The sequence below is a fragment of the Rhincodon typus genome, chromosome 7, assembly GCF_021869965.1.
Source record: "Rhincodon typus isolate 14 chromosome 7, sRhiTyp1.1, whole genome shotgun sequence".
Classification (NCBI taxonomy): Eukaryota; Metazoa; Chordata; class Chondrichthyes; order Orectolobiformes; family Rhincodontidae; genus Rhincodon; species Rhincodon typus.
In genome coordinates this window covers 79,657,836-79,682,668 of record NC_063338.1, presented here as the reverse complement: position 1 = coordinate 79,682,668, position 24,833 = coordinate 79,657,836, and the positions used below count along the sequence as shown (strand labels likewise).

Here is a 24,833-nt window from a genome sequence, read left to right as displayed (position 1 = left end):
CCTTTTCCCAGCAGTGAGCAGTGGGGGAGCAATGGACTGGAACAAGGGCCGGCAGCACACTGATTGATTCTGGGCAAGGTGGCTCCTCCGAATGGCAAGGGAGATAGCCAATGGCAACGCGTCAGGGTGCGTCACAATCACGCGATGAGCCAATCGGCTCTGGAAAAAGTGGGCACGGGCTCTGGTCTTCTCAATGGGGTGAGCGAGGGCCCAATCAGCGACGAGAAGAGGCGGGATTGTTCGGCGTCGTTCATTGAGAGGGTTGTAGTCCGGAGCTTCAGTCTTGGAATAGAGAAAACTGCGCTTCTGGACTACAAGCCTCAGCCTGATTCTAGCTCCACCCTTAGTCTATGTTGCTGAACAGGGGCTGGCCTAGAGGTCCCCACGGACTTAGAGATGTTATATTAGAAGGTGCACGAGCCCAAGGCAACAGTAGTTGTGGCTGGAGCTTCCAGTGCTGGGGAGGTGGGTAGATAGATAGACAGATAAATATAAGCCGCAAGACGCCCCGCTTTTTTTTTTCCATAGAAGAAGTCAGCGCTCCTCTCATCACCTTCTACTTTTAAACGGCTGTTTGTCACCAGCGTTTTGCAACCCGGCGAAATTTTGTTTTTGATTTTTTTTTAACCCTCACGCCAAATCTACGTCAATGAAGGAAAGAAGGCCAAGCCAGAAGCTTGCTAAAAACGCAATGGATAATCAAACCGTGAAATGTAAAATAGTTGTGGTGGGAGATAGTCAATGTGGAAAAACCGCTCTGCTGCACGTTTTTGCCAAGGATTGTTTCCCGGAGGTATGTTGCTACATCTGAATGAATGCCTATGTGAAATGACTAATGTTTCTTTTTGAGTTACAATTTTTTCAAGAACCCGACGCATTTTTTCTTTTGTCATTTTTAAATGAATTTTTAACATGTATCCCTGAATCAACGTTCTTAATGGCTGGGATTCATTTTACGCGATTTAACAACTTTTCAGTTCCTTTTCATAACGAATGTTACGCGTGCGATTGTTTTAAATACTTTCTCTCTTTTGCCATCCGTTTTCAAAATGTTTAGTGTATTCTACTTTCTTTGTGCCCAGAGCTATGTGCCCACGGTCTTCGAAAATTACACAGCCAGCTTTGAAATAGAAACACAAAGGATAGAGCTGAGTCTCTGGGATACCTCAGGTAAGGAACATCTGAGATCCAGGACTGTCAAGTACTGTTGGATGAACCCAGGCAGCATCTTAAAACACCTTCCAGGTTTAAGCCACAATCGGTTTAGTAACCTGTCCATTCACCATCAAGGAAACAGTTGTGTTTTATCCCCGACCCAGTGGGAGGTTTGGGAGACTGATATTCCAAGTAGATTTTGTGAACACCGCTGACCGAAGGCTGAACAAATGGGGCTGGTATCAGTACGTGGTTTGCTTTATACAACTAAGACACGGCTGGTTTAAATCGCATTCTCTCGGCATTCCAGGTGTGAAGGCAGGTTGATCCACTGATGTTTTATAATCGTCAGGATCTTGAAAAGAAAAAAAATCGCCCGCCGAGAGCGTTCCTCCTGCCTGTCGCACTGCTCCAGTTGTCTAAGTTTCCAATCGAAAGCATTGAAATCGGGGAATGCACATTCCTTTCAATTTTCTGGTTCAGTTGGGGTATTTAGTGGCACAGCGGGAGGGGAGGGCTAAATTGGGAAGATGCCAGTTCCTTCCTCCCCTGGAGGTTTCTTTTTTTTTCCCCCCAGAGACTTGAAATGTTTGTGGGGGGGGGGGGGGGGGGGGGGGAATGCCGTATTCTTGGAAAAGAAGAGAAATGGATTTACCCGTGCGAAAATTTAATTGCGCCTCAAGTCACGGAAAACATCCACCCACCGCATTTACACCCTGTTTATTTACTGATGGTCAAATCCCTGCGTGGGCGCATTTCATGCAATGATTATATTGCCGTTTCGAAGAATTCTGGAAGCGATCGTGGGGAGATGGTCCAAAATTCTTCAGCCAGAATTTGCGAGCATTCAAGTGTTGTCTTCTCAGGGCGCATCAAAGATTAAGCGCGGAGGCGAATTGAACGCCTCGATCACCACCAGGGGAGTTTGATTGCTTGCAGAAACCTGTGCCCATTAACTATTCTTTAAATGGTTTCCATCTCCGTTATCCAACGGCGCTGGAATGCCCCCTTTCCAGACTGGTATGTCAGGAATTGCGTTGACGAGCCATCAAAAACTGCCCGCATCTCAAATCCGAGCGGCTGCGAGAGAGAGAGAGAGAATGTCGCCCCCTGTTATAGATCAGTCGCTATTTCTATTCTCTCTGCTTCCCTCTCCACAAGGTTTTTTATGACTCCAGATTTTACACGATACTTGGTCTTCGCTGCCCCAAACTCAAAAACAGAATTGAATGCAATATTATCTGTTCATTTGGACAGGAATGAGATTCTTCCTCGGTCATATTTCTTAATTCTCCCGCTGTATGTACCCGTTTTATACTCATTACACTGTAGGAGATTCCTTTTGGGCAAGATGATCTTGATTTTTAAATTATGCCTGTTAAGGTACTGATATCAAAATTCAGACAGTAGTTATAGATCCTATAAGCAGACAGCTTAAAATACGTAACAAGTAAAGCTGACTTTCCCAAAGTCTGTCCTTTTCTTTTAAGTTTGCGTATCCGAATGCCTAACTGAATACATTTTTCCTCTAAGTTAGGTATCTTAACAACTAACTGTGTGGACAGCAGTCAGAGAGGATTTAATTTTGAAACTTCCATTTTACAATAATGGAGCACCTTGGATGGGGCATTCCAATTTTATTGTACTAAAATATGAAATTTAATGTTTGCTTAGATTTTAGTTTCCTCTCTCTGGGAAGCAGGAACACCGTGATGTTTTTCTTTGAAAAGTGATGTGGCAGGAATATCGTGACTTAGATACCACTACATGTGATAATCTGAGTGTTGTTCCTGATAATATTTGGTTAACTTCTCTTGCTCCACAGCGTTGACCATCATGGGCCAGTTAATTACCCATCCCTCTTAGTAAATTTAATGACCCAGCACAGTTATGTAGTTCAAAACACATTAAACATCCCTACTGAAACAAAGCAAAAGCTTTCAAACAACTTATGAAACCAAGGGTGGTGATTATTGTTGGGGCACCTGCTCTCTAATACCAAAGCGATGGCTTTACCAGAGGTCAGAACTCAGCGTGATCACAAGATTCCTACATTCCTTGTTCTCTAATTCAAAGTAGCACTGACATAGGCTTCTGAGAAGGTGTACCATTTACGTTTGAAGTCCAGCAATGATCATGAACTTGGTCTATCCTTTGTTAAATGGGCTCATTTGTGTAAATGCATACACTATGATTCATGGTTTGAGAATAATCCCCTCAAAATACTGGAGGGTTGTTTTTAAGCTTGTAATTAAGTTGTATTTGTTTAGAGATTGTATAACCTAATGACAATGAACATATATCAGAGTTTCTTGCAAACTTCAGAAATAAAATTTAATGTATTTGTGAATTGACCCGAAGATTTCTAATGAGCTTAAGCAAAAAATCACAATGTAGGTGATTCCATTACAAGATTCTTGAGCTGCTAAAATGACTGTCTTGCTATTTATTGCAGATACTGTGCTACAATTTGTAACACTAAATGACTGTGTTTTATTCCTGGAACTTAGGAAACAATTATAGATTTACAAACAATATTTGATCATAAGTGTATATTTTCATGCTGGAAAATTGTTGAAAAATTCTCATTGTGCATGCCGAAGATTTTGTGCACATGAATCACACTGAATAAGTAATTGAGATGATTTTGTAAAACTCAAATGTTATTCAGCAACTCTAACTGTTTGTCCTTTTTGGCTATGAGTATAATGTTTTTGGAAAACATTCCAGAAGTAACTTTGGCCAGATGGTCAAAATATGTAATGAGCTAGGCATAGCATTTTTTGAAACTGATCCTCCAGCAAGATTTTGGAGTTTATGTATAAACTCATGGACTCTGCAGTTCATTGTGAGTATGAAGAGCATACAGTTTACTGGCAGCAGCTAATTATTTTTGGAACAGAAGTTTTAACATTCTTTGCATGTAGAGATAAACCTCTAAATTGCAGACAGATGCAGTTGTTTGATCACTTATCTTGTCTCACTGTCCAAATCAATATTCTGTTATCCACTATTCTGGCAGGAAAGATCTTTGAAAAATATGAGCCGCATCCTGTCTTGAATACTGTGACTGCTGTGTGAATGGTGGAGTCTGCTGAAGATTCTTTGATCTTCAGTACTCTGCAGCATTTAGCCAGTGTGCATAAGACATCAATGTTACCTGCTTAAATTAGTATTTTGTGTACCTTTTGTAAATGGATCACCCTTAAATGGTGTGCATAATACCTTGATGGTTGTAAGGTATTTTGGAAGCCTTCACACTCGATCATTTTATAGATGCGTCATCATGTTAATCACTATTGGTTCTGAATTCTCTACTTTTTACAGTGCTTTGCAAGTAAGACACAGAAGAGAAACAGATGTTCACGCTCCTTGCCACACCCAAACTACAGCTCCAGTACTAATTGTATTTCATTCAAATCAGATTGAATGATGTCATCTTGGAAGGCTTGCACACGAGTCACACTCGGTTGATGACTGGACACAATTTGATAACCAGCCTCTTGGCAACATTATGTCTTGCTCCAAAAACTGAGAGGAGCTATTGTACAACGTGTTAGTATGAATTTTAAGTTGCAACAGAAGTGTTGAGAAAGAAATTCAGTTGTATTCTGGACAGCAAAAGTGATACGATGTGGCCATGTTTCAGTGTGGCTGTTGCTGATCTATTGGTAACACAACTTGCCGTGTGTTGCCAAAACTACACCCAAAAGCCTTGTGCATCCAAGCCCCATGCTGCACCCCTACCCCCACCTCCCCATATGCACACATTGATTTATAGTGGTTCAGTTAGTTAAACTTCAAGTATCAGTTTTACATTTGTTTTCTTCAACTCATCGCATATTGCTTAGCCATTTTGTAGACATAATTCCCATCTTATGGTTTCAGTCAGTCTTTAAAATTGGTCCTTGTGTCCTAAGATGCAAGTGGGAGGAGATTTTATTGAACTATTTTCACTGAAGTCCCAGGTGAGAAACTGTAAGCTTCCAATTGTGATATATCATATTAGAGAGCTCAACTTACTTATACACAGTGGTCACATATTATCATATTTATACAACAGAGTTCCCTAAATCTAAATTCTTTTGATCATCAGTGAATTTTTCACCCTGCCCCAATTCCCAGTTTAGCATTAAGAATTACATAGTCGTATCCAGTTCCTCCAGACCTGTAATTTGATTGAACCCAACAAAGTAGTCTCCTCACTTGTGTAAATAAGTTGCCTTTCTTTGGTTTGAACTTCATAAGTGCCCTCTTAGCAGCCTACAAGAGTTTAGCTTGAAGCTTCAAGATAACAAAAGAGACTGTAAAGTATTAATGCAATCGGGTATTACTTGGATTCTCGAGTCCTTATTTTATTTTCTTGCTAAAGGCATTTACGGCAGCCATGTGCATCTGTGTTAAATGCTATTCTCAGGTGATTAGTATGAAAGATCAGGCAATATTTTCATTGTATCTTTTAATTTCACAGGGGAACATCTGTGAAGCGTTGAAGTAAATTAGCTTTTGCTTCTCTGGGGAAATTCTAATTGGGCCGCATAACCAGCTGGAAGGATTGCGTTAATTACTAAAGGAAAAAAATGACTTGTGAAGCATATTTAAACACTGAACTAGATAGGATAATGCAAGAATAATGAAAAATATGAAATGAGATCTCTCTATATTGCCTACTCTATGTAAAAAAAAAAAAAAATTGACATTTTCTTAAAAAAAGGTTCAATGTTGTTTAAAATTAGTTGATTGACAGCTGAGTGTTTACCCAGATCGCTGTATCAGGACTGTGTACAAATCAAAACTAATATTGTTAAGTGTCTGTTTGGGAGTGACAATTGAAAATGGGTACGAATAATGACTTGTGTGAGAAGTCAGTAGAGTATTGTACTGTTCATTCCTTTCTGGATATTGAAATAGATTTACAGATGAGATTTTTCAATTCAGCAGGCCACAACTCTGATTTGAGTAGTCTGTGAACTCTTGTCAATTTCACTTTAGTGTTGAAGGAGATTCTTATGGTATTTGACCACTTAATTCCTAATGGTTGACATTCAGATCTATGGAATGTGCTTATCTTTGTCAACTGCTCGTGCTCCAGCATACCAGTGCGACAGAAGCTCAAATGGGACCATCATTAATTCAGTAAAGACTACAGACATGATGAGACTGAAATTAAAAGTATATGACTGAATTTGACTGACTCGTCAATCGGTGATGCAGGAGACACCTAGCCACTCAACCCCTGTTTGTTTCAGTTCCTCAGTTCAATGTGATTGGATATTGCAAGTCTAAATTGCAATGCAAGGAGCAAGAAGCAAATTGTTGGGTGGGGCCTGACAGTAACATAGTAGGGTAAATCAGTCAGGCCGTCCTATCAATGTTAATGATATGATTCCCATTTTTAAGTCCATTATGTTCAGGTGATCCTTTATGCTGGTCTGATACTAAACTTGCAGAGCTTGACTTCAATGATTTTAGCCTTTCACTCCTTGCCTACACCTTGTACAATGGATATCACTGGTAATACCACTCAGTTCTTCTTTCAATGCACCTTGTTTATCAAATTTGAGAAATTCACTTAAATGAGGGAAAAGTAAAATATCTTTAGCCATGTCATGAAAGTACAGTCTTGGATATAAAGGTGCAGAATTCCAACACAGCATTTTCTAGAACTGCTGAAATTCATTGTTTATTGGAAATAAAGCCAGAATCAAATTTTCAAACTCCATTGTTGTGTAAAGAAGTAAATATCTGATTTTAATGAATGAACAAGAAATAGCAGTGTCAGATTAGAGGCCAAATTCCTGAGCTGTTGAGATTGTGATGTGTTTGTTGAGGATAAAAACCAAAAGAACTGTGGATGCTGGAAATCTGAAAAAGAATTTGCTGAAAAAGCTCAGTAGGTCTGTCAGCATCTATGAAGAGAAAGCAGAGTTATTGTTTCAGTCCAGTTCTGAAGAAGGGTCCCTGGACCCGAAACTAACTCTGATTTCTATCCACAGATGCTGCCAGATCTGCTGAGTTTTTCCAGCAATTTCTGTTTTTGTTTATTGAGGATAATACATTAGACCATCTGAATTGATTTTTAGGACCATGTGGTACAAATGTAGATCAGCTGCTGTTAGATGGCAACTTTGGTACTTAACTCAATATAGCTTGCAAAGCTGTTGCTTTTAGATATCCTTTGAAGTGTTTTTAATTACAGAAATATACAGCTGTATGAGCATTGGATTGTGCTGGTGCAAATCAGTAGGTTGTAGAGAGGGTTTTCGGCAATGTTGTGGCCATTATATAGCTAGTACAATCAAGTTGCTAATACTGCCAAACTTTACAGTACATCCCCCTCCTTGACTTCTAAATCTTGACAACAATTTCCCTGTCTCTCTCTCTCCCTCTCTGTGTCTCTCCCTCTCTCTCTCTGTGTCTCTCTGTCCCCCTTCATTTTCATCTATTTTTCAATGAAAGGTTCAGTGATGGTGCTCTTGTCACACTGAACCTCGCTCCATTCCATCACAGAAATTGCAATGGACAATGTAGTCTGTCATTTCAGTGCAGTACTGAGGATATGTTGACACTCTCTCAGAAGTGAGGGAAGCCACGTTACGAGAGTCACTCGCATTTGTGTAACACCTTTTAATGTAGAAAAATGTCAGAGGTGAATGGCTGAAGCACCAATTGTGAAAAGACCACAAAACTGGCAATGTTCAATAGGTAAGAATGGAGAAGCACAGAGATTGGAAGTTACAGATGCAGAGTGGTGAGGCAATGGCAGAATTTGAAACCAGGATAAGTATGAAAGTGATGTTTTGCCACACTGAATTATTGTTGCTCAGGGAGCACTGAGAAAATGATGATTAAACATGGTGCAAGGTTATATGTACAAGGCAGCAGGGTCTTTTGGATGAACTCAAGGGTATAGAAGGTGACAATTTGGAGGTTAACCAGGAGTTTCAAGATCTAGAGGTAACAAAGCTGTGAATGAGGCTTTCATTGTATTGAAGTAAATGCAAGAAGTCCCATCTGAGTTCTTCTAATATCTGACTGTGTACCCCTCCCCCTCCCCACCTTCATATTTAACATGTGTCCCTTGGATAACAGAATGAAAACCAATTACTTATTTGTTTTTCTCTGCTTTGTCCATAGCATGGTCTAACCATATTAGTTGTCATTTCTGCCTGTATCAAAAATTAGTTGCAAACTCAGGAGCTATTCCTGGAGAGTGTGATTGAGATTTCTAACCATGTGACATCAGCAAAAAAGCTGGGTTTCAATGCATAAGAGGCAGGAAATAGGTAAACTGAAGTGGGGAAGTTGTTAGGGAGCAGGAAAACTCAGTAATTTGTGCTCTACTGTGGAAGAGTTTTGGTTAATTCCAGGGAGTTGGCAGCCCTAATTTATATTTCAAAAATAGTCAAAAACACTTCATTTTTTTGAAGTGAAGGGTTTTGGAAGGTTACAAAATGTGAAAGGTGCTATGTAAATGCAAGTACTTCTCCCTGTATTGTAGTACCAATAATGCGAGTGATAACAGTTATGTTCAAGTAACATGAGTTTGAAGGACTGTTTTCAACATAATTTATAAACTTAAACTTGCAGATTTAAATATTCCGAAGGCTCTCGCTTCCAATTTTTTAAACTTGTCTGTTTTACATTAATTAATGTTTACAGTTTCTGTCTTGCCAGACTTGAGGATTCAAATTACATTTTTCGCCTGAGCTGTCTGTTAGTTTTAAACTGCTGTGCCTACAACGAATTGCCTGGGGCATTCTATATTTGCATATATGTTAGGAGTATTAAGCTGAAGAATGCAAATAATGAGCATGAAACATTTCTTGTTGTGTTGTGATATTGTGCTTTGCTAAAACACCCACTGTATGACTGACATTTTGGAATTGTTTTGTATTCAGGATCCCCCTACTACGATAATGTCCGGCCGCTTTCCTATCCCGATTCTGATGCTGTTTTGATTTGTTTCGATATAAGTCGCCCAGAGACCCTTGACAGTGTACTTAAAAAGGTAGGTGTGCCAGAGATTATTTTAAGACACAATTGAATTGAGATTTGCGGCACAAGTTCTTTGACAGAAAGTGACATAGTTTTAGTCAATAATGTAGTTGTCATAACCCACAGAGACACTAATTTCTCACTCCCTGACACCTTGTTTCCCAAGTGGAGTTATGCTCGAATAGATCAATTGGCCCTCACTTAAGAATCTTCAGTTAACCATCTTTTCTTCTCTCTTATTTTTGATTAGCAAGTTAGTCGTGTAGACATGCCTCTTTCTACCCTACGTGACTTGTTCCTGAATATTATACTGATAAGTTGGAACAGTTTCTGAAAACCTATTGAGAGCATACAGTACTATCTTGTATTTGACAATGCAGTAATTGCGTCCAGATAAGAAAGTTCTCATTCAGTCATTTCCGCGCTGATACCTTGGCTTGCCACTTGCAGTGATGTCACACGTTGGTGTGGATGCCATTCCCTGGAAGTGAGTTGATCTCAGTGGAACATGATGATCTAATCAGACTAAAACTTTCAAGTTTGCCCTCAAGCTTGCAATTAATTGTTTGGAGGCACAAAACATTGGAATCAAAAATATCGAGTTCTGAAGGAAGGTGATATATTGTAAGATTGAGAGAATTCTTCTCAATGAGTACAGTGCCAAGCATTTCTTAGTCACTTGTTTAAGCAATTTCAAATCTGCTGGTATTATAAGTTTCTTTTTGGTGGCATAGTACAGTCAATTGCAAATCATTAACTGCTGTTTTTGAAATAAGACCAAAAATAATAGCAGACTAAAATAGATGCAATCAAAAAACCAATGGATTTAAAGTCTGCTGCTTCCAATAACCTGAATTAAATTTGAAAGCAGGACTAAGTGATAACTGCAGTCAACGTCATCGTGAATGCAGCAACCTTGTGTTCAGGCTCTTATGGAAAGAAGGCAGCTGTGCCTGTGTTAATAAATGTTAGAATAATAGCTTTGTGTACATTGCTTTGCTTTGGTTCTTACTACTGAAGGGGCTCCCATTTGTTTGAACCCTGGAGTACAGCTGTGGACTTCGCCTCATTGCAGCCTGAAATCCAGTGACTGAGTCACTGGGAAGATTTCATGTATGTGAGCAAAGCAGTGAATACTTCACTGAGTAATCTTCAGTATTTGTGTGAAGGCAAGTTATGTCAGGGAGATACATCATAGAGTCAAATCTTGAATTGTATCCAACATTAGAACTGAGGGGTAGTTAGCTTACGTTTTCAAGAGTTGTTAAAATCCCATAACTGTGCCAAACTGTAAACTTTTGCTGCATAATATTTCTTTTCATCTCGAATGCTATAAACGAATGTTGATCAGCAATTTCTAAAACCAAAGCCATTGGGGTGAAGGTAGGGGAAAGGGGTGAAATTAATTCTCAATTTGGTAGAGGCCAAAAGTAAAGGCACATTGCAATATTTATTCTGCTGTCTTATAAACGGTTGGCCGGTGACCTGCCTTCCATGGAACTGTTTGTCCTGCACCATGTTCTCAGAAATTGTTCATGTTGTTACAGTTCTGAACTGTTCTGTTTGAACAGTCCTGAATAGAACTCAAAATGTTCTGTTTTCACAGCATGACCTGCAGCTTCCACTCCTACTCTGCCCTTGTGTCATGTTATTCTTTTACCTACCCAAATAACATAGAAACTTAATGACACAAAGCTTTCTCTTTTACTCCAATTCCCCTGCCCTACCCCCACTTCCTTCATACACAAATCGTGATGTGAATTTGCCAACACAATTTCATTTCATGTAGTCTGTCTCCAGATGAAAATCACATGTTCTGTTTTTAAATTGATCTCTGCAGGCAACCAGCAGCCCAACTAAGATCATCAGCACATTCAATAGCCTGAGCAAGTTGAGGGGTTGAGCCAGGTTCCTGTTACATTGCCTTAACTCATTCACCTGTCGCTTTGTTAGAATAATATCTTCAGTAATATAACACAATGTACTCGTCGTTGGAGATACAACTAGTGCATTTAGGACTTGCACAACTCGGTGATTTTGTTTAAAACTTGCTGCTGTCACCACCTTACCATTGAGAAGTCACTAGCCCAATGGATTAAAATGTAGCGTATCTACTGGGTACAACTCTGAATTGAAATTGTCAAAACCCACTTGTAGAACATGGAGTTCTGATCTTATGGGGGCCTTAATAATGATATTTTCATCTTTTGCACTTCGTGTGATCTTATTCTTTTCTCTTTCAAAGTCAGTGTCACAGGCTGAACCAAACTTTGCAACATAAATACCTTATTCAGCCCTGGGCAGACGTTCTGAGTACTATATCCTGTCCACCAAACAGATCCTGTGCTTCATCTCCTCTACACCAATTCAGTTTCCCTTCTGTTAAAACCCACATCTGTACTTTTGTTGCCACCAGATTCAACTATTTTGATGCTTTCCCAATTTCCACTCTGTAAACCTGAATGCAGACAAAAATCTTTTGCCTGTATCTCCCAAGTGTCCCACTCCTTGATCATTGCCCTCGGGTCACAAATTTGCATTGATAACTAGATGTCAGTGCCTTGCTTTTTAAAATTCTCTTGTTGAAAGCAATCCGTGGTCATGTCCCTTCCTTTCTTCAATTCTAAAAGCCTTGAACTTCACACCAACATTTCTAGTCCTCTCCTCCAATCCACAGATTACATGTCTTGTTGTCTTGTGCAGACCCCAGTGCTTTTATCTCATCATTGGGGGAAAAATATGTCTTCAATCTTCTTGGTTTTAGGCTTTTAAGTTCCCTCTATTAGCCTCCTTTTCTGTCTTTTTTTAAGATGCTCATTTTAAAATCTTTGATCAAGCTTTTATTCACTGAATACCTGCTTGGTTTTATGTCCATTTTTGGATCTGTTACTCAACTCCTATGGAGTTCCTTGTGAAATTTTCCTAATTGGAAGGGACTATTCAAATACACATTATTGATTAAATGCGTAGCTTTGAATTGTACACTTCGTGGAGTACAATTTCATTAGCAGTGACAATGACAGAAAAGAGTGATAGATTGTGACTTGTATGACAATTATCTTTCTGTAATTTGCAATCAGCTAGCAAGCAATTTAAAAATGATAAATGTCATGAAGTTCACTTGTTCATCCAGCTGTGCATTGTTCACAATTTGTGGTAAACAATTCATTGCGAGTTGACATCACTTGACTTGACCACAAGGCCCTTTTTGGCATTCAGGCCTGCAGTGTAGCCTTGTCTGTTCGAGTGATTTAAGGCACAAAAGCTCATTGTTGTATTATGGTCATAAACACTGAGCCAAACTTTGATATTATCTCCAATTAACTACTTTTTTTATGCACTTGGAGTATTATTCCTAAGTATTAACATGCTGTCTGTTGCCTTCACTTGTTAAATAATGCTGAATAGTTCTTTGTTTAATGCTTTCCTGAAAGGCATGCAGCAACCTCAAGCAATGACTTTGAAAAGAACTGGACTTTAATTTCACCTGAGCTTCATTATCATATTTCCTGTCTTTCCAGTGGAAAGGTGAGATCCAGGAATTCTGCCCAAACACAAAAACCTTGTTAGTTGGGTGCAAATCTGATCTGCGGACAGACCTGACAACATTAGTGGAACTGTCCAATCACCGACAGAATCCTGTGTCCTATGATCAGGTAAGTTTTTTTTTGATTTTCAAGATTCAATGAAAGTCAATTGTGCTGCTTTAAAATGGTGTGCTTCTCATTTTAAGCTTGCATTTGACAGCATGATGATCCCAGCATCTTTGTTGCATTCAACAGAAGTTTTAAACAGCAAATAACTAATGAAGTTGCATGTAATTTAATTGCTGTACGTAGCTCTGGTGTAGATAGCAGTGTTGATGCTACTGCCAATCCCAAAACTGATCATGGTATTGTAAGTAAATTGAAGTACTACTTCAGTTGTCTACCATTCCACCTCTAACCCTGCTACCTGCCAAAGTTGCACATGACACTGAGGCCATAACTATATAAACGCTACCTATGGCTGCATAGCTGCCATTTTTTTTTGCCCCTTTTGTGTGTTTTGTGATAATGAAGTGCATGTTTAATGTGATTAAAAAGTGAGGACAAAACCACCATAAAGACTAAGATCCAGTGAGCAGATTAAATAAACCTTTTCCTGACAAAGTTATAGCTCAGGCATTCTGTGAATTGACCAGCAGTAACTTATCTGCATAATAGTCAGCTCAAGATCCTCACAACAGCCTATTCATAATGTTTGAAGTGATAAATCACACCCATGACTGACTAGGGTTTGTTAATTGACCTCAGAGCTGATTTATGAATGAGGAATATCAAACAGCAACATCAGTTATAACACACAATCATTTTGCAATGGGGCATCTCTTGGTGCTTGTGTAAACAATGCATCCTGCCATGTTATCGTTGTCCGTTGTTGATTTTAGAGTTTTATATGTTGTCTAGATAATTATATAATGAAACATGTACATATTTCTGAATACATTACTTTGCAGAACTACAGCAAGATCATAACCATAGTAACCTCGCTCTCCTGGCTCCCATGTTAGCTGATATCACTAATTGTGTTCTGTTCTCATACTACCTCCCTATGCTTGAAATCAGCTGCTATCCACTCTCCCCTCAAAAATAGCCAACAGACCTCCTGTCATTAGATTATTCCATCTAAAAGCTGCATCAATAAATTGACTGTACACTATATACTTTTAACAAATACGCTTCCATTGAAAAGGTTCATTGCCAACCTACTGTATTGATTATCCAAGATTCCACTATGATTGTAATTTTAAATGGAATGATGTCCAATGTACCGCTTGATGATACATTATTAAATCACAATTTGTTGTCTTTTCAGGGTTCAAACATGGCCAAGCAGATTGGAGCAGCAACGTATATAGAATGCTCTTCGTTGTCTTCTGAGAACAGCGTAAGGGACATTTTTCACGTGGCAACACTGGCTTGTGTAAACAAGCCGAACAAAAACGTCAAACGTAACCAATCAAAACGAGCCACAAAAAGGATTTCACATGTGCCCAGTAGACCAGAACTGTCCACAGTGTCCCCAGACTTGCGAAAGGACAAGGCTCGAAGTTGCACTGTGATGTGAGGATGGTGAGGTTGGGCGAGCAGATGGACACAGTCAGACAAAATTTATAATGATGTGGAATGAAAGGCTTTTTTGACAGAAAAGGAAAAGACCACAAGCAGTGCGCAGCATCATTTACATACCAATGTGTCTCAAATAGCCTTTTGAAAAGATATCCTCCACCTTTTTATGAGTGGGACCCTGGGGTTCAGCAAGCGGAATGAGCTGAAAAAAAGATGGATGTAGATGCTGTCATCGGAATTTGAGAGAATGATAATCTTTTGAATCCCTGGAAGTCATAGAGAGATGCCGAGTCAAAAGACTTGAGAGGGCCACCAGAAATAGTCACAAGAGCTTGTTGGGTGGGGGAGGGTTAGAAAGGAAAACATCACAGCAAGCAAAATAACAATTGTACTTCATTCTTTCAAGGATGCTGTATTGATAAGGACTTGAGGTGGAGAAAATATTGTCCCAAATAATATCGAACATATAATGGGCGCTTAGTTGCACTTTGTCCATCATCACAGCAAAAAGTAAGGTCACTCCATCAAACACCATTGAACAACTGGTTTCCTCACTAAACAGTGCTTTTGTGCATCATGATGCTTTAGGGTGGTATATAATGGCTGGCAAAAGCTTCTCTGTATTAGATATTGTAAACTTAAATTATGAAATGTTTTCAAAAACTGTAGAACGTCTTACAATTTCTTTTTTTTTTGAATGTTGAAACTTGTAAGTCCATTCAAATGTTTTGGCAGTATTTATTGAAGTATAGTATTTTTTTTGGGAAGTGTAATCCAGTATTGATGTAAATTATTGCAATAATTCTTTGTTTTAAAAACCACCAGTTAGGATTATTCAAGCTGTTTATAATGAGCAGACTCTTCTTTACCTGATCACTAAATTGTATTTTTAATCTGAGCTTATTATAGCTTATGATTTATTACAAAGAATACTTATTTCTTTGCCAAATAAAAAAAGAACTCTGATCACCGTCTTGGTTAATACTTTTACACCAGCGGGTATAATATGTTGTTTATGGAAACAACAATAGGTTGAAACTAAGCAAGCTTTGCCATAGGGATGGAAAAGGCAAGTTGGGTCTGTTCTTGTGATTGTAGAACAATGATTACAAGGAGTTTGAACAATGGTGTTCAAAGTTTATAAAGGTCTTAGATAAAGAAATTAAGGACAGGTTGCTTCCAGAGCCAGAAAGGTCAGTAACTAGGGGACACCATATATGATCATTCACAAGAGAACCAGAAGTGCAATGAGAGTTCTGTTTTTTTGTCAGGGAAATTGGATATATTGAAGTGTAAACAATTGCAGAATTATGTGAAGACATCAAGAAATGGGACAAATCTGTTAGATTTTTAAAAAGCCAGCTCTGGCTTCCTGTGACATCATTCTGTGTTTGTAGAATTCAAGCTCATTTTGTGCCAGTCTCGCCAAAATACTAACCCCTAGTCATTCTTACAGACTGGACAGGGGAGGTGGGAAGGAAATCGTCGATGGTTAGACGAGAGCGCTCGGAAGAAGAGCTCTTATCTGTACAGCATTCCCTCAGCAGTCCACTAAAGTTAACAAGTCCAGCTCCTCCTGCACTGATTGAAGGATTTATATCTGCAAGTTTCAAAATCCTGATCTGTGTGCTGCTCCCTGAACAAACATATGTACTCAACATTCCCTAATCAACACCCCTACCCCACCAGCAGAAAACTAAAGGCCAGTTTAAAGCCCAATGCAACCTCTCTTATCGTAATGATGTGGTAACTATGATTTGCTGCCAGAGACGACAACTGTGTGGAGTTGGAGGAACACAGCAGGCCACGCAGCATCAGAGGAACAGGAAAGTTGACATTTCGGGTCGGAAGCGTTATCTCTGACAAAAGGTCCTGATCTGAAACGTCAACTTTCCTGCTCCGCTGATGCTGACTGGCCTGCTGTGTTCATTCAGCTCCACACTGGGTTGTCTCTGACTGCAGCATCTGCAGTTCTTGCCATCTCTGTGTGATCTGCTGCCCCTGTGATTTGAGCTCTGGGAGTCATTTCTTTATAAACTGACACAATGCAAATCTGTTTTGCCCTCATAATCTAGCATAGATGCAGTAGTGAACTTTTACCTGAGTTGAGTTTTTGCACCTGATGAAGTGATACTTGTTGGTTGCTGTATCATAAGAATTAGACTTACTCTGTCTAATACAACATCTAGTATTTACATATGTTACAATCACAGGTAATGTCTGGACTAATACTGAGCAATTCGGTTAAAAACTGGGGCAGACTTCTTAGTGTGTCATACTGCAAGTGGCCCCAGTGTAAAGACTGAGTCCTTTACACCATTAGGTCACACACCTTGATGTTGTGATGATATGAGCATGCCTTTTTGAAAGGTGTATTGCATGATAATTGAGAGATAACAGCACACAGACGCTCTGATCCCAATAGATTTATATAGCCCCTGACACAACCTTAGGACATCCCAAACTGCTTTACAGCCAATGAAATATTTTTAAGTGCAGTTGCTATTGTAGAAAATATGACTGTCTATAATTGTGTACAGCAGGCACTCTCAAGCATCAATGTGACAATGATGAGTGATCTTTTTTTTTTGTGTTGTTGCTCAAGGGATAGATATTTGCATAAATACCAGACCTAATTCATTTCCTCTTTGCGAGAGTGACTTGCTCTCATGTGTCTACCTGAGACAATGGATGGGACTTTGCTCTACTGTTGCATCTGAATAGCAGTACCCCCCAAAAGTGTTGCACTCCCTCAGTTCTGCACTGAAGTGTTAGCATAGATTTTTCTACTGTCTGTAGTGGGATAGGTCACTTCTTAGTATGAAAGCAGGTGACCTTTTTAAAAGATAGTAGGAACTGCAGATGCTGGAGAATCTGAGATAACAAGGTGTAGAGCTGGATGAACACAGCAGGCCAAGCAGCATCAGAGGAGCAGGAAAGCTGACGTTTCGGGCCTAGACCCTTCTCCCTATTTCTGAAAGAGGGTCTAAGGCCCAAAACGTCAGCTTTCTTGCTCCTCTGATGCTGCTTGGCTGCTGTGCTCATCCAGCTCTAGACCTTTTTAAAACTAAGGTCCTATTATGTTATCAATGTCTGACCATAATCTTGACCCTCATGAATATATCCTTTACTATGGGAGGAAATGAACATCATAAAAGGGTGTTTTGGTTTGCAAGACATTGGTGAGACAGCATCTTAAATGCTACATATAGTTTTGGTCTCTTTATTTAAGGGAGAATGTAAATGTTTTGGAGGTGGTTCAGCGAAGATTTACTAGGTTGATACTTGAGATGAGTGAGTTGTAAAAGAAAAAAAATTAAGCATAGAATCCCCAGTATGGAAGCAGGCCATTCAGCCCATCAAGTCCAAAGATGTGCAGGTTAGGTGGATTGGCCATGCTAAATTGCCCATAGTGTTCAGGGATATGTAGATTATGTGGGTTATAGGGGGCGGGTCTGGGTGGGATTCTCTGAGCATCGGTGTGGGCTTGTTGGGCCAAAGGGCCTGTTTTCACACTGTAGGGATTCTATGATTCTAACTCCATGCCAACCCTCTGAAGGACATCCCACCCCATCATTGTAACCCTGCATTTCCCCTGCCTAACCGTTTACACACAATGGGCAATTTGGCATGACAAATCTACCTAACCTGCACATCTTTGGACTGAGGGAGGAAACCCTCACAGACATGGAGAATGTCACCTGAGGGCGTTTTTGAACCCATATCTCTAGCACTGTGAAGCAGCAGTGCTAACCACTGAACCAACATGCTGCCCACTGGACATCTTAATTTCACTGGATTTGAGAGAAGTGAGGTGTGAACTGCTTGTACTGTATAAGATCCTGAATAATCTTGACAGGGTAGATGTTGAAATGGTGTTTTCTTTCGTAGGTGAGCCCAGGACTAGGGGCCCACTATTGTAAAATTTTGAGTCACCCATTTACGATTGAGATGATCAGAAATTATTTTCTGAAAGTCCGGTGATTTTGGAACACTCCCTCAAAAGGCACGGGTAGCTGGATCATGGAATACTTCTAAGGAAGAGTTGGATAGGCAACAGAATGAAATGTTATCCAGAAACGATGGAAATATGAAATATGAAATTTGAAACAGAAACAAGTCAGTAGTTGTTTTGAATGATAAGACATAGGAGCAGAAATTAGGCCATTCGGCCCATTGAGTCTGCTCTGCCATTCAATCATGGCTGATGGAATGGACTAAAGGCCTACATCTACCCCTAATTTGTATGTTCATAAATCAGCATAAGGGAGCAAATGCAATGCTTTGAAGATGAGAATCAGGTCATAAGAATTCTGGAAAATCATTTTCTTTAATAGTTTTTGTTTTCTTATGGGTCAGAAGCTGCTTTGTCCTGGATGGTGTCAAGCTTCTTGGGTGTTATTGGAGCTGCACCCATCCAGGCAAATACAGAGTATTCCATCACAATCCTAACTTGTGCCTTATAGATGGCGGCCAGGCTTTGGGGAGTCAGGAGGTGAGTTACTCAGCGCAGTATTCCTAGCTTCTGACCTGCTCTTATAGCCATCGTATTTATATGAGGAGTCGAGTTCAGTTTCTCATCAGTGGTAGTATCAAGGGGCAATGGTTAGATTGTCTGCTATTGGAGATAGTCATAGTCTAGCATTTCTGTGGCACAAATGTTTACTTTCAGCCCAAGCCTGGATATTGCCCAGATCTTGTTGCATTTGAACATGGATTGCTTCAGTATCTGAGGAATTGCTAATCGTGCTGAATATTGTGCAATCATCAGTGAACATCCCCACTTCTGATCTTATGATGGAGGGAAAGTCACTGATGAAGCAGCTGATTATAGTTGGGCCTCCAGCTTTACTGTGGAATTCCCATAGAGATGTCCTGGAGCTGAGATGACTGACCTCCAACAATCACAACCATCTTCCTATGTGCCAAATATGATTAAGCTAGACGTCAGATTCCCCCCAGTTCCCACAGACTCCAGTTTTGCTCAGGATCCTTGATGCTACACTCAGTCAAATGTGGCCTTGACGTTAAAGGCTATCACTCCCACCTCATCTCTGGAATTCAGTTTTTTTGTCAATATTTGAACCAAGGCTGTATTGAGGTCAGCAGTTGAGTGGCCCTGGCGGAACCAAACTAAGTGTCACTGAGCAGGTTATTCCTCAGCAGGTGCTGCTTGGTAATGATGATGACACTGTCATCATTTTACTGATGATTGAGAGTAATCTGATGTAGCTTTAATTGCCGGGGTGGATATGTCCTGCTTTTTGTGTACATGATATGACCAGGAAACTTTCCATATTGTTGGGAATATGGCACATTTGTAGCCGTATTGGAAGAGCTTGGCTAGGGGTGCAGCAAGTTCTGGAGCACAAACGTTCAATACTATTGCTGGATAAATGCAAAAATGGCTGCAGATGTAAATTAAGTGACTATCTGGAGAGGAAGAAAGAGAGAGAGACCTGCGGATAGTTACATCCAAAGATGTGAGGAGAATTTCAAAGAATAACATTTCAATGAGGGAAGATAGAAGTAAAAACTATGACCTCTTGCAACTGAAAGATAATGAGAGGCTGAAGAGCTGCTGCTCAAAAGCATGCCACCCCATCCAGAATGTATTCCAATCTGCAGGCACTTTTTACCCTTTGAAAAATACACAAAGACAGATGTTAAAATGCCAATTTCAGCACTACTGGAGTATTTTAGTGGGGCTGACTGGTCTAAGGTCCCAACGTGTACCAGCATAAGTTGGAGAGATAGGATGCTGTGACTTTCAAAATCCTAGCCATCTTTATGTTGCAGATAAAGGGTCTCTCTCAGTCTGAGTACTAGAGGTCAGCTAGCTACCAAGCTATCCAAAAGACAACAGGACCACAAAAGGACATAGCAAGAACCTCAGATACTGGAGTCAGAGACAACACAGTGTTGAGCTGGAGGAACACAGCAGGTCAGGCAGCATCAGAGGAGCAGGAAAGTTGATATTTTGGGTCGGGACCCTTCTTCAGAATGGGGAGGGGGAAGGGAGCTTGTAAATAAATAGAGGGAGGAAGGCTGGGGCTGGAGAAAGGTAGGTGGAATAGTGACAGGTGGATGCAGATAGAGAGTGGTGGGGATTGATCAGTGAGGTGGAAGGGGCAGATAGGAGGGAGAGAAGATGGACAGGTTGTGTCAGGTCAAGGAGGTGGGAGGGAGAATAGGTGGGGCTTGGGAAAGGTAGGTGGGGTGGTGATACGTGGATGCAGGTAGCTGGTAGTGGGGATTGGTCGGTGCAAAGGGTAGGGCGGATAAGTGGGAGAGAAGATGGACAGGTTGTGTCAGGTCAAGGAGGTGGGGATGAGAGGGAGGTTTGGATGTGGGATGAACCTGGGGGTGGGGAGATCTTAAAACTAGTGTTCAGGCCACTGGGCTGTAGGCTCCTGAGGTGGAATATGAGGTGTTGTTCTTCCAGTTTACATGTGGCATCATTGTGGCACTCAAGGAGGCCAAGGATGGATACATCATCAAGGGAGTGGGAGGGGTAGTTAAAATGGTTGGCAACCAGAAGTTGTTGTTGATTATAGCGTACAGATGCTCTACAAAACGGTCGCTGAGTTTGCACTTTGTCTCTCTGATATAGAGGAGACCACATCAGGAACAGCAGACCAGGTTGGGTAATGTACAGGTGAACCCCTATCAGATATGAAAGGTTTGTTTTGGGCCTTGAATGGAGGTAAGGGGGCAGGTGTAGGGACAGGTGTAGCACCTCCTGTGGTTGCAGGGAAAGGTGCCAGGTGTGTGGGGTTAGTGGGGACTGTGGAGCGGATGAGGGAGTCGCGGAGAGAGCGGTCCCTACGAAAGGCAGATAACGGTGGTGAGGGAAATATCTCTTTGGTTGTGGGGTTAGATTGTAGGTGGTGGAAGTGTCGGCGAATGATACGTTGGATGCGGAGGTTAGTTGGGTGATATGTGAGGACCAGGGGGATTCTGTCTTTGTTTTTGTTGGGGAGAGGGAATGTGAGGGCAGAGATGTAGGAAACGCAATAGATACGGTTGAGGGCATTTTCGATCACCAGAGGGGGAAGTTACGGTCCTTGAAATAGGAGGACATCTGGGATGTTCGGAAGTGGAACGCCCCATCTTGGTAGCAGATGCTGTGGAGGTGGAGGAATTGGGATTAGGGGATCACATCTTTGCAGGAAAGTGGGTGAGAGGAGGTGTAGTCCAGGTGGCTGTGGGAGTTGGTGGGCTTGAAATTGATGTTGGTGTTGAGGCAGTTACCAGAGATGGAAACAGAGAGGTCCAGGAAGGAGACAGAGGTATCAGAGTTGGTCTAGGTGAACTTGAGGTTGGGGTGAAAGGTGTTAGTAAAGTTGATGAATTGTTCAAGCTCCCCGTGGGAGCACAAGGCAGCGCCGATACTGTCATCAATCTAGCGGAGGAAGAGGTAAGGGATGGTGCCAGTATAACAGCAGGAGGGGTGTTCCAAGTATCCTACGAAGGGGCAGGCATAGCTCAGACCCATGTGGGTGCCCATAACCACCCTTTAGTTTGTAGGACAAATTCTGTTAAGCAGATGAGGGTGTAGGTGGAGGGGGACTGGTTGGGCCTGCAGGAGAGGAAGAAGTGGAGGGATTTTAGGCCATGCGCATGGAGGATACAAGTGTAAGGGGATTGGATGTCCATACAGAAGATAAGGTTTTGGGAGCCAGGGAATTGGAAGTCTTGGAGGCAGTGAAGGCGTAGGTGGGGAGTTCCTGGACTGGGGTAAAGGACAGAGTCAAGGTAAGTGGAGATGAGTTCAGTGGGGTAGGAGCAGGCAGAGACAATCGGTCGGCCGGGACAGTCAGGTTTGTGGATTTTGGGAAGGTGATAGAAACGGGCAGTGTGGGGTTGGGAAACAATGAGGTTGGAGGCTGTGAGTGGGAGGTCAACTGAGGTGATGAGGTTATGGATGGTCTGAGAGATGATGACTTGGTGGTCAGGGGTAGGGTCATAATCGAGGGGGTGGTAAGAGGAGGTGTCAGCGAGTTGGCACCTGTCCTCGGCGATGTAGAGGTCAGTGCGTGATACTAGTACTGCACCTGCCTTATCTGTGGGTTGGATGGTGAAATTGGGGTTGCAGCAGAGGGAGCGGATGGCTGAGCATTCCGTTAGGGAGAGGTTGGAGTGAGTGAGAGGGATGGAGAGATTCAGGTGATTGATGCCGTGATGGCAGTTGGAGATGAAGAGATCGCGGGAGGGTCAGAGGCCATGGAGTAGTGTCCAGGAGGATGGGATGTGTTAGAGGCAGGAGAAGTGGTCTGCAGAGGGTGGGTTAGACTCTCGTTTAAAGAAATAGGCGCAGAGGGAGAGGCAGCAGAAAGAGAGTTCAACATCCAGACGTGAACAGAATTCATTGATGTTCGGCTGGAAGGGGATGAATGTGAGTCCTTTGCTGAGGACTGACCGTTCATCCTCGGTGAGGGGGAGGTCTGGGGGGATGGTAAATACCCGGCGTTGGCAGCGGGAGTGGCGTCAGTGGCAACAGCAGAAGTGACGTGAACGGTGTTGGCGGAAGTGACATAGTTGATGGGGTCAGCAGGAGAAGCTGAGGCAGCCACATGGTAAATGGTACAGGGCACACTGAGACAGAGAGGTCCTGGATAGGGTTGGGTTCTGGGTGGTGGAGGAGGCTTGTGTTTGGTGGTAAGCACAAGCACATTTAGTGTACTTACGGTCCTTAATGTCAGGTAGGGTGGAGAAAAGAAGGACTATATCTCTAACTCTGACTGCTGGAATTCAGTCACAGTCAAAAAAAAGCAGAACAACAGGATTTCATCCAACCTGCAAAACAATTTATTTCTTCATTTTTCTGCCTCTGTATCCCACGTTTTGGTTTCTTTTTCTGTGTTTTAAGATGGCGCCAGAAAGTAGCAATACTGTACAACACTTGGCACTGTTATCTTGTAACAAGCTACACATGACAAGAAGTAAATCAAATCAAACTAAATTTAAATCGACTCTACAACTATCTATATCAATGCTATTCATAATCTCCACTGCAATGGCTGCAATGTTTAACTTTCATTCTTCACAAACATTTCAGAAATTGATCCACATATTTTAAAAAAGATTTTGTTTAGTTAAATTGGTTTCATTTAAAACATAAATTCATTTGGATCTGGCAGAAAATGATCCACACTGGATCCACATGGTCGTATCAAAATATAGACACTCAAGAATGCATATTTTAATCAGTGCATATTAACTATAATGGAGAAGGTAGAGTTAGCGTAGTTAGCATCCTATAATCAGATGGGTGTGAGGTGGATGGTTAAACTATATGACTAAAAGAAATTTCAGGATAAAAAGAAATTTACCAAGCCAGATTCACAGTGGGACATCAGAGAGACAAATAGACTGAGTTGAGTTGAATTTAGGAGAAAGCAACTGGGAATGTGTGGAGCTGCAAAAAGTTAATTGGCAAACACAGAATTAAAATGCGCACTTCGAACAATTGGGACACTTTCCTGGATTTTGTGTTGAGCTAGTTTGCAGCAAAGATAAAAAAGTTAGATTTAGACTTTTACGTTTCAATTGAGTTATCAGGGGAGCGGTTCACAGATGATGTAAAGCTTTGTGTGGGTGTTAGAAACATATCAATATAATAATTTGTGCTGCAGTGGGGGGAATGAGTCTACATCTGTCAGTGTATAGTTAATATAGATAAATGCAGTGTAATGCAAATGGGCGTATCCAAGGACAAAAATTTGCAGGGTTGTAAATTGATGGCTGTTGAGCAGTAGAAATACCCTCATGTTATTTTAGAGTATAAAGATCTTTAACGATTCATTGTCATTTTGAGAGGCTCTGAAAAAAACAATAGAAGCTATGATGTACTGCCAAGATAATGAAATGCTAAATGAAAAAGACAGTACAATTCTAAAGTACCATATTAAGTATTTATCTTCCATAAAAATCTGTGTTCAAATGTAGTTCTCTGATAGATTTAGGGGTGGGGTTTGGAGGTGCTGGCAAAAGGTCAGAAGACAGCAGATGGATTGGTAGCAACCTTAAAGGAGCTCAATTCTTATAATTAACTTGGAAAGATGGGGATTTTTACTCAAGGAAAACATGAACTTTAAGACTGATGATTGAGATCTTATAAAATTATGAAAGGATTACATTTGGTCCAAATAGGTTAGTTGAAATTAGATAGATTAAGGAGGATTTGATTAAAACTTATTACACAAAGATAATTAGTTTAGACAGATGTAGAAGCTGTTTCTTATTGATGCACGGGCAGGAGTTTTGCTCCTTCAGTAAGTCTGGGGACATGCAAGATAAGTTAAGTATAAAGGGACAACAAGGTGCAGGGCTGGATGAACACAGCAGGCCAAGCAGCATCATAGGAGCAGAGAGGCTGACGTTTCGGGCCGAGACCCTTCATCAGAAAAGGGGGAGGGGAAGGGGGTTTTGAAATAAATAGGGAGAGAGTGGGAGGCGGATAGAAGAGGGATAGAGGAGAGGATAGGTGGAGAGGAAACAAACAGGTCGAAGAGGCGGGGATGGAGCCAGTGAAGGTGAGTGTAGGTAGGGAGTTAGGAAGGGGAT

General features: G+C 41.1%; 1 protein-coding gene across 1 annotated transcript; it reads left to right on the top strand.

The window, feature by feature from the left end:
- The first annotated feature begins 304 nt into the window (after positions 1 to 304).
- On the top strand, positions 305 to 15,230 carry rnd3b (Rho family GTPase 3b). The gene is made up of 5 exons (XM_020536459.2): positions 305 to 793; positions 1,083 to 1,170; positions 9,057 to 9,166; positions 12,675 to 12,809; positions 14,011 to 15,230. The coding sequence occupies exons 1-5, from the start codon at positions 650 to 652 to the stop codon at positions 14,260 to 14,262; spliced, it is 729 nt and encodes a 242-aa protein (XP_020392048.1). The 5' UTR covers positions 305 to 649; the 3' UTR covers positions 14,263 to 15,230.
- The last annotated feature ends 9,603 nt before the right edge of the window (positions 15,231 to 24,833 follow it).